Here is an 11,286-nt window from a genome sequence, read left to right as displayed (position 1 = left end):
TGAATGAATGTTTGCTTGAGATGCTTGTTCTCTAAATTCAGCAATTTATTCATTCCAAGCCAAGAATGAATAACTAGCTGAATTTGGAGATCAAGCTGTAATGAAACAGCTGCGAGAAGCTTAAATCCAAAGCTGTTTTTAAGGTGGCGAAACCCTCGCTGCCATTCAACGAAGCCCCTCCAGATGGTGGCCCACTGTTTGAGCAGAGCATGATGGGAATAGCAAAGACCTCTGCTCTGTTTGTTCTCAGTTAGTATGGATCTCACGAGCATCTCCTGGAAGAGGTAGAAGGGAAGGGAGAGAGACAAGCGTCTGACAGTCTGTTTACCTGTGTTTATTCACTATCGCTCTGGGGAGTCTAGGTTTAGGAACCGGTTTCTGGTGACAGATGTTCAATGTTTTTCTTGGAACTGACCTTTCGTTCCTGCTATTTCTGGATTGGTAATGCTTTAAATTAAACTTAAAGCATTTTATTGCATGAAATAGTAATGTTCAACCTTTTCCATATCCCTGAAACATTAAATGCTTTATATACTTGTGGTTTAATATTTTGTAATTAAATTCATGTGACTTCAGCAAAAAAAAAAAAAACTAAACTGTTTATTTTAAAATTTATATGTAGCAGTCAACATCTGAAGTGGATCAAACAAAGTTCATCAAACAAGAGCGCATTTTGGTTTTAGGACAACATTGATGAAAGGTTTTGATCCACTTCAAATGTTGACTAGTGTGTGTGTGTATATATATATATATATATATATATATATATATATATATATATATATATATATATACACACAGTATATAAAAATATATATATACTGTACCTAAAAATATAAAAAATATATTAAAAATATATGTTAAAAATATATATATATATACTGCATATATATATATATAATATATTATATATATATATATATCTATATATATATATATATATATATATATATATATATATATATATATATACATACACACACACACACACACACACATAATTTTAAGTAAAACAAGTCTTAATATTTTAAGAAATTCTGATGTTTCAATACTTTTACTTGAAAAAGACAAAACATGCTTATATATATGCTTTTATATTTTGGAATTAAATTCATGTGGCATTTGAAAAAAAAAAAAGATGTAATCAGCAGTTAAGTTAATAACTTTCACAGTTTGCTTCATGTAATTTTGAAATCATTTTTCTAAAAAAAAAAAAAAAAAAAAAAAAAAAATTACGCGTTAAAAGTATTTGCGTAGATAGATGGCTAGATATATATGATAACAAAAGATGATAACAAAGGGTTAAAAATATTAACATATTTATTGGACACAATGTTTCAAATGCATACAGTTCAACAAGAGCTTTATGAAATAATAACCAAACTGGTACACAAATGATCACAATGTTGAAAAATTCAAAACAAAAGATACACAGAAAATTAGAGGTAACATCTTCAGGTACTGACTGAGGACCTGGTTTGCTCAAGTCAATGACTCCGTGACCTTCGTGGCCTTATCCGATCATGTATCCATTACTGACCTCCTACAAGCCAGAGAAGCTTTTTACACTCAGGGTTGAAGTACTCCAGTTTAGAAGTGGGTGGGAAAGTGCATCACATGTGTACACTTCAACACAAGTATACAAGATATGATTTAATTATGTAATGCACAGTGCGGTTAACCGTACAACAAAAAAACAAAAGTCCTGATTGGTACAGTGAGTTACAGAGGCCGACTGCAAAACCATCTAAAGATTTTGTAATACTGAATCTTTCAGCCACAAGAGAGTGGCCTCCTACAGTTTAATTCATGATTTCTAGACACATCATTAATATTTTTCAAACAGCGCTATACATGTCTCGACCGCTGAGTGACATATATTTATTCTCCTGTCTCACTGCTAATCCTGGCTGATATTCAAACCTGGCAATCAAAGTCTAAGTTGTGTGTTCACTATCTTGGCTAAAAATGTCTATCCCAGGTACTGATGCAATGTGCAGGTAACCCAGTAACAGGTAGTGTGGACTGTGTAAACTGTCAGACCAAAGTATGCATGATATTACTGTGCATAATAACAGTACTTCACAAAATGAAACACAAACAACTGCATTTATTATTTTTTAAAAATCAAAAGGAATCTCAAAAATGCTTCAAGACAATGTTTACTGCATTGAACTGTGAGAGTTTGTGTGCATGTTTGTGTCAATAGTAGACTATGAGCTAAAAATATGAAAAGATGAGAACTTTGAAATCACTCCAAGAATTCAATGTTTTTCATTTTGGGTTGGAAGACGCTTTTTGCGACGCCTCATTAAATTATTCGCTGTTATTGTTGCCGCATGGGAAATTACAAATCGGAATAGGCACATATGTTTCAGTAATTCGACAATTAGGAATAGCTCCTAATTAAGAATTACTAAAAGGACAGAGCAGATGTGCCCATTATTACAATTATAACCTTGACTTTCATCAATAAATATGCAGAAGAAATAAACATTCTTCCTTATGGTTTCAACTCAATGAGCTGAAGGAACACTTTCCCACAAGAGGTCACAGAATGAGAGAATGAGAGGATAACACTGTTTTTGTTTCTTCTGCATCACTTAGAAAATGTCTGCCAACATTATTATGTAAAAAAAAGAAAAAAGTCCGGTTTGAAATTTGAATTTTTGTTGTGCTTATTAAATCAATACTGTTTCACTTACATGGTTTGCAAAAAAATTCACCTTCTCAGTATTGTCTTGTTTTCCAATAAAATGTTTTATAAACATCATTAAAGCAAGATAAATTAATAAAGATAAGATATACTTATGTTCAAAAGTTTGGGGTCGATCATATTTTTTTATGTTTTTCAAAAAAAAAAAGTCTCTTTTGCTCACCAAGGCTAAATTTATTGGATCAAAAATACAGTAAAAATTTAAATATTGTGAAATATTATTAGAATTTATTATAACCATTTCTTTTTGCAAATATTTTAAAATGTAATTTATTCCTGTGATGCCAAAGCTGAATTTTCAGCATCATTTCTCCAGTTTTACATGAACCTTCAGAAATCAGTCTAATATGCTGATTTGTGTTTAAATAGCATTTCTTTTTATTATCAGTGCTGGAAACAGTTTTTGTGGAAACAGTGATTTCTTCCATTAATAAAAATGACAAAAGAACATTATTTTTCAAGGGAATGAAGATAATGTCTTTATGGACACATTGAAACATTTAAATACATCCATACATAATAAAACAATAAAACTATAAATTTCTAACATTAGTGTGAAAATATTAATTAAACTTTTGAACATTAGTGTAAATATATTATTTCAGAGAACATAAATTGACAAACTTCATAAAACCCTTTTCATAAAACCCTGTCAGTTTTTTTCAGAACAGAAAAATAAGTAATTTTAAGGAAAACAATTCTTAAAATCTTAAGCAATTCTGCTGTTTAGATAGTTTTACTGGAAAACAAGACAAAACAGAGGGGAAAAAAGTGTTTTTACTGTATAAATGAAAGACTTGTGGTGACAAAACATAAATAAGAACAATGAAACCGAACGGCATCGAACAGGAAGTGTATCAATAGATGACAGAACTGAGTTTGCTGCCATCTTGAATCGTGTATCAGTGACAAACAACAATCCTGAGAATGCTTAGCTTTCCCAAACACCTTAAAGCTAAATTATCCATTACATTCTACAGCCTCACAATCCTCGTCTGTCCAAAGCTAGAGTTGAAGGTTAAAATAAGAGTTATCACCTTGCCTTAATTTACAACTGAAAAAACCTTCAAAACACTAAGTCATTACTGTACAAATACAATAACCAACACTGTACAATGTATCAAGTTCTACTGCAATACAATCGTTTCTTCTTCAATCACACATTTCCAAGCGCAGAACAAAGCACTGCCAAGAAACATGGGGCGAGAAACCAGAAAATGGAGGATGAAGCTATTTTTAAATCACCAGCATCTGTTGCGGACACCTTTTTACACGGAATTGTGAACATGGCGCATGAAATGACATGGAAATTGTATGCTAAAATGTTTAAGCTCCTCCAGTTTGTTGTCATATGGAAATGTAATCTGAAGGTACTGTACCAAGCACTCTGTAACCATCAGACCTCTACGCTTAACGGGGTCCAACACAAACACAGGTTCAACAGTCCACCGAGTACAGCTCCATCAACACCAGGATGATTTAGGAATAAAGTCTCCCCTCATAAAATGCTCAACACATATCCCTCCTCTTTCCAAAAAAGACGCTCACGTTTGTGATGAAATGCACGTAATGAGGCAAAATACTTTAAATACACAAAGAAAAGCCACGTCAACGTGTTGAAAAAGACGACTGAAAGTTGCTGCCAGTGTGAAGGAAGGACAACATCTGCCCTCTTCATGACATCGTCACGCTGTCCAGTCTCTGTTTGTGAAGCAACAATTGCTTTTCATTCCTTAAACGCCTCTCGTTTCTCTGTTGCTGCACATCGGATGTCAGAACTTGTCAAAAGTGACAAGCGTGGGCTCTCCGAACTCTAGGATCTCCACGGTGGAATTGACATATTCCGAAGACGCTGCCGAGGGCTTGACGGGAGCAGTCCGGAGTGGCATTCGGGGTCAAGGAGCGACCCTTCTATGTAGCGTTTAAATGTGTGCGTATGTGCGAAAGAGAGATCAGTGCTTCATTGCTTTCTATAGGCGAGTTCTAAACTACTTTCACATACACAAGTTTGAAAGGACATCTCGCTGAAGGTTTCCTCACCCTCGCAGTTCACATCAAGCGTCTTATCGAAGAAAATCGTACTAGTATCGCTCGCAAAACAGTTAAAAGATTCACAAGACACAGTCGGTGTTTCTTCTCAAGGTCTTTCTTCTGTACAATGAGGAGTGAAGCGTGATGTTCACAGTGCTGTGATGTCACATGGTGTTGATTCTTGTCCTTACTTCACTTGGATGGATAGATCTCCAAGTTCACAATCTCGGACATCCGCAGAGATCTACTACCTTTCTGGATGCTGATCACAAAGGGGAAGGTACCAGCCCTTTTTCCTGTAGGGCTGATGAACTTCAGTGCTGGTAGAGAGACAAAACAGAGTCATTTTGCAGCAAGGCGCTTCCATGTGGCAAGAACACTCCCAATCTCCTCATCTGGGGAAGCGGAACAGGTTTGAGGGCATTAAGGTGAGGAGCTATACCTGAACCTGAATCCCATGGTGTGCCTGAAGACACTGGATACTAGACAAGATCTTTTTCTGATGGCCTGCCAGTGCTACACCCATCTTATCCAGTTCACTGTTAGAGAAACGAAAGAGATAGAAGAAACTACCTTAGCAAATGGTGGCTATGTTCGCAATAGCATAATGGCATACTACTCATATTATTTTTACAGTATTCGGTATATTAACTATATACAGTATGCAGATTGTCTAAACGCATGGAAGCAGAATACACATATTGTATCGAACAATTCAGTGCACTCCAGTTTTTTTGACTCAATATTTGATTATTTTTTCAAAATTTTTTACACAAATTTGAATTAAAATGAGTAATGACTTTCAAGCAACAACTTCCAAGTACTGCATACTGTTTTACATAATTTTTACAAAATAGTAGGCAGTGCATATTATGCTGTAAACAGCATTCAGTTTTGCAACATAGCTGGTATATTTGGAATTTTATACTACTATACTACTCATACTATTTTACAGTATGTGTTAATGCTAATTGCATACAGTATGCAGGTTTTCTGTATGCATGGAAGCACAGCACACATTGAATCCCATAATGGAATGCAGTCAACTTCCATTTATAGTGCGATTAATAGTAACTAAAGAATTTTTTTTTTCCTTTTTTTGACTCTATATTTGAATAAACTGAATTGATTACTCATAATGAGGTCATGTGATAATGAAGCACACTACTGTTGCATACTAATGGCCTTTGGAATATTGTAGTCCCATAATGCAATGAGAGGTACAAATGAAACCTTTTTTGATTGCAAAATAATCTTTACACACATTTAGATGTAAATGCAAAACAATCATGTTTATTTTCGATAGGATAACTGGATGCCATTTGCTGCCAAGTAATGAGGTCACGTCATAACAATATAAAAAAAAACAGTATGCAGTAAACACCATCTTCAAGTATTCAGTTTCCAACATGGTATGGTATGTTTGGAATGCCATACTATTTTTTTTTTTTTTTTTTTGCAGCTTTATACAGTGCATAGCTGTAAAATCTCAGTTTGATTCTTAGTATACAGTAAGATAATATACTTGTGAGAACACAGTCAAGTGTTTCTTGAAATGCAATCATACATTTCATACTAACATATTTTATTTATTTATTTACCTGGCGCTGACGTACAGAACTGAGTCCAGGGTGACATAGCCGGCGCTGGAGAAGTGTTCCTTGTACTGACCCATTTTAATCAAGTCCAGCCAGTCTTCCACCGTGCTGACCCCTGCCTCAGGAGTCACTGGGTCCTCCCTATGGTTGGAGGAGGAAGTGCAGTCAGAAAAACAGTTTTATATAACCACATCATGTCACATCCTGTACATCAGAATTGACTTAAAGAATGAATTCTGCACTGGTCTGTGAGGTTGTCAGATGTATGTATCCATTTGAGGTTGTGTTTTTAGTAAAATCCCAATTAGATTTATGCTGTTTTCTCAGCCAATACTTTTTACATACTGTAAGTTTCAATGATGTGAGCATTTACAGAGTTTCGTGAGGGTAAGAAACTAGCTTTTTTCATGCATTCGAGTGTGTGTGTGTTTGTGTCAGCTTATCAAAAGCTTATCATTGCTTGTACATGTTAGGCTTTCCAGAACCAGAACAGAGGCAGACTGCACCAAATCGTGTCTCTGACTCCCTCTCTCTCTCTCTGTTGCATAGCCTCCATTATAACCCACAATCCTGAGTAATTTAGATTTAAACCTATTTTATTTAATAGCAACGACACAGGCAGAGATGTCCCTGTGGTTTGTGGGAAAATTCAGTTTGCACATTCTGCTTTAATTGTGGCAAGCACTGGCTAAACAATACAGCGCCCATCTGCCTTCTATTTGGCAACCCTCAAAATGCAGCAGAGGGATAGACAGACAATCAGATATCAGCCAAGACCATGCACTGGAAGTAAGAAGTTCGTACTGACGTACATCTGGCTTCAATCTAGATTAGCCGGATATCGGTTTCATTAATTTTGAACTCATTGGATTACTACACCTAAGATTTTATCACACACCTGAGAAACATCATAACGCTCTTCATGAGCTATATATTGCAAACCGCCACACACAACTCAGCGGATCACCTCTGTGTATTCAGATCTAATCCGTGGAGGGCATTTGGCTCACCAGACTGCAGTGTTGGCCAGCTGCTTCAGGCTGCTTGGGTTCCGGATCAGCCTGTCCAGAGTGTTGACAATCTGCCCAAATTTCGGCCGATCGCTGCGGTTCTTTTCCCAGCAGTCTAACATGAGCTGGTGAAGCACCACAGGACAGTCCATTGGAGCCGGTAGCCTGTAGCCTTCATCTACAGCTTTTATCACCTGGAGGGATAAAGATTCCACATTAAAAATCATACATTAGCAGCATTTACGCTTCATGAATACTGAGCAGATTTATTCCCAGCTTAATGCATTTAGCTTTTGTTTGGCGTTAGATTAATTCATTTTTTTATCCATCTGTGACTGAAGTGAGAATGAGATTTCGGGTGAGACTGTCTTTTTTAGCGCAAGAGGAGAGCTTTTTAATTTAGTTCCTTTTATGATACCGGCGTAAGGGAAAGGATAAACTAGCTTGATGCAAACATTTATATTATCTTAACTCTTGCCTGGAAGACTGTAACCGTCAAAATGGTTCATTGCCTGTTACCATGGCAAAGAAAGGAAGACAGATGGATTTTGTGGTTTATGCCTTGAATGGAACTTTCGAATTCCGTTCCCTCGACACAATAAAAGTGCATCCGCTAGCAAGCATGCAAATGTTTTTCGTGCTCCACTTTAACATGTTGAGCATACAGGCTCGAAACCTTCCCAAATGTCTCAATCTCTTTCCCGAGCAGCCTCTTTCCAAATCCTGAGCAAAGATCTCTTCCCAAGGTGAAAATAAATAAATGAAAATGGTTTCTGGTGTGGAAAATCTGCCAAGAACCCACTGACACGGATTCAAATTCCCTCTTTTAAAGCAGCCTGTGAATTGAAATCTGGAAATGTTCAGCCTCCAGATGCATTTAATCTTTTTACCTTTGTAAGCCTGGGAGGGTGTTTTTTTTTTTTTTTTTTTTTTTTTAATTCCAGTCCCACTCAAGTGTTCCGGCAGAGTGCTTTTATTACAAATCGATAGGGATTCTCAAGTTTTAAAAAATAAGTGGCGCAAAGGTTAACAGAGTTGTTACTAAAACTAAAACTATTAATTGAGAATAAAGCCTAAATAAAATAAAATCTAAATATTAGATGAAAACATCTAAAAAATGTAAATGAAATAAAAAATAAAAAATAAAGCTAAATAGACCCATTATTAAAAAAATTAAAATAAACACAAGGACTAAAACTTAAATTAAAATGAAAAACTGAAGATACTAAAAAAAAAAGATAATTCCAAATACTAATAAATAATATATACATAATAAAATAACACTAATGGTTATAGCTCACAAAATTAATTCTTAAAACTTCCAGAGGTTTCTATTTACTGGGAGATATTTTTGCTGTGCAACTATGGTTCCATCATTTAAATTCAGAATTTACTCACGTCCTGATTGGACATTTCCCAGTACGGGCGTTCCCCATAGGATATCACCTCCCACATGACAATGCCATAACTCCACACATCACTGGCTGATGTGAACTTCCTGTAGGTGATGGCCTCAGGGGCTGTCCATCGAATGGGAATCTTACCCCCCTGAAAAACAGCACAAAATCAGAGGTCAGTGATGTTGTAATGCAGCATTACTACAAAGCTATTAGCAAAGTTATTAGGGTGATCCCTAGCAAAGTGCTAGCAATTTTATTTTTAAAATCATGCAGCATTACAGTAATGAAGCTATTTTATTATCATAAGTTGTGAAATAGCTTAATAGGAAGCTATTTTTGATATGTAGGTTGTAGATACTTTCGCTAAAGGGGAGCTTTTAGCGTAGCTTAGCAAGCTACATTTTTTTGAGTACCCTGCCCAAAACTGGTGATTAGTGGTAAGCAATTTTTATCAAAATAAAAACATGAATGTTCGGACAACTAAGGAGGAGACAAGCCACTTGTTGAAACATAACTGGGTATAATTGTAACACTCAATATGGCGGTTGTGGTAAAGGAAGTCCTTCCTTTCAATTAAAAAAAGCCATTGCCTGGTATTTTTGCTCTAAAATGCTGGTGCAACCTTTATTTTTAATTTTTAATACTCATCTTCCAGCAAAACCATGTACAAATGCATTCACAGGCAGGGAAAGGCACATACCCACACTGAGTAAATGTTTAGCCATCCATCAGTCTGGATATCTGTTATGACAGTCCTGCATGACTTCATTTCTAGACTACAGGTCAGCAAGAATATATCTCGCGCCATGTCTGTTTTTTTTTTTTTTACACAATCAAATCCTATTTCTTTTAAACAAAGAGCTGAACCAGTTTAACATATAACATCAAAACTGCTGCATAGTAAATCTAGTAAAAATGAGACTGGAGAGCAAACATCCAGAGCAGAAGCATGATCTCTCACCCGTGTAGTGTATGCCGCCTCTGGATCGTCCTCTAACACGCGCGACAGCCCAAAGTCAGACACTTTACACACCAGGTTTCCGTTCACCAGAATGTTCCGTGCCGCCAAATCCCGGTGCACGTAGTTCATCTCTGAGAGGTACTGCATCCCTGCAGCTATCCCACGCATCATTCCCACCAGCTGGATCACTGTGAACTGCCCGTCGTGTTTCTGCACAAAATAAAGAGTTCTCATGTCAAATTCTCATCCCTGTGGCCTCATTTCCTGCCTTGTTCAACCTCTTTGGATTCTGGCACAGTCGGTCATGTTTGAATGTGTCTCATGAGTAATTCATAATTCATTGGCTCCCTAATTAATAGTGTTGCTCACATGTTACAGGGCACGAGCTATTAACTGCAATCACTGTATAATCATTCAGGCTTTTATGCAAGCAATGGCAAGTAAGTAACCAACTAACCAGATTATGATGTTTCATTACACCCTCTGGCAAGAAAACGTAAATGTTTTGATTGTTAACTACGGTTGCATGGTAATACTGGGGTAATAATGGGATGGTGGTTTGTTAGTACAGGGGTTACACATATACATACACACTCACGCGCACACACACACACACACACGCACACGCACACACACACACACATTATATTAGTGCTGTTAAATTGATTAATCACAATAAATCACATCCAAAATAAAAGTTTGTGTTTGCATAATATGTGTGTACTGTGTATATAAATTAACACACACACACACACACACACACACACACACACACATATATATTTAAGAAATATTTACATGTACATATATTTTCATATTTGTATATAATTTATATTATACATTTCTTATGTTTTTGAATATTTTAATGTAATAAATTAATATAATACTTTAAGGTATGTATCAAACTTAAAATGCTTTTTAAAGATGGGTTGGAATTTATGGGATTATTTATGATTTTTTTTAATCTTAATAAAATTAAATTACAGTTTTTAATATTAAGAATTGGGGCAAAAATATTTCTAAAATCACTTTGAAACACATTTGACTGTGAAAAGTGCTATGAAAATTAGTTTTAATTGAAAATATTTCTCTTCAAGTCATATAAGAAGACACTGCCAATGAAACAAAGTAAATATTTTCAGGATAATATTTCAATAATCTCCTTTGATTTACGTATGATGATTATGTAATTTTTTTTTTTGAAATATTGTCTTTATAATACAACTCTTACTATTTTTCTAGTGTTTTGCTAGTGTCTACATAAAGCTTCTAAGGCCCCGTCCACATGGAGACGCGTTTCTGTGAATACGCACAAATTTTTTATCGGATAGGCGTTTCGTCCACACGGATCCGGCGTTTTCGTAAGGTGAAACCGCTATTTTTTGAAACCGGGTCCCAAAGTGGATAAATTTGAAAACGCCGTCTTAGCGTCTTCGTCTGGACGGCTAATCCGTACATTTTCTGAAACGATGACGTCATCAGCCCACGTCTCCCCCCTAGTCAGACACATCTACGTCACGTAACAGCAACAAAAACATGAACAAACACTGAACGATTGTCTTTTTATTAA

General features: G+C 35.8%; 1 protein-coding gene across 1 annotated transcript in view; it reads right to left on the bottom strand.

The window, feature by feature from the left end:
* Positions 1-3,291: 3,291 nt before the first annotated feature.
* Positions 3,292-11,286, bottom strand: part of LOC109078057 (ephrin type-A receptor 3) — a 63,612-nt gene continuing 55,617 nt past the window's right edge. Inside the window, exons 13-18 of the mRNA XM_042751588.1 lie at positions 9,717-9,926; positions 8,754-8,903; positions 7,356-7,549; positions 6,349-6,486; positions 5,190-5,286; positions 3,292-5,067 (exon numbers count right to left, since the gene is read on the bottom strand). Coding sequence (XP_042607522.1) covers positions 5,062-5,067; positions 5,190-5,286; positions 6,349-6,486; positions 7,356-7,549; positions 8,754-8,903; positions 9,717-9,926 — 795 coding nt within the window. The 3' untranslated portion in view covers positions 3,292-5,061. The remainder of the gene's footprint in view (positions 5,068-5,189; positions 5,287-6,348; positions 6,487-7,355; positions 7,550-8,753; positions 8,904-9,716; positions 9,927-11,286) is intronic.

Source organism: Cyprinus carpio, chromosome B24, assembly GCF_018340385.1.
Source record: "Cyprinus carpio isolate SPL01 chromosome B24, ASM1834038v1, whole genome shotgun sequence".
Taxonomy (NCBI): domain Eukaryota; kingdom Metazoa; phylum Chordata; class Actinopteri; order Cypriniformes; family Cyprinidae; genus Cyprinus; species Cyprinus carpio.
This window is presented reverse-complemented; position numbering and strand designations above follow the sequence as displayed.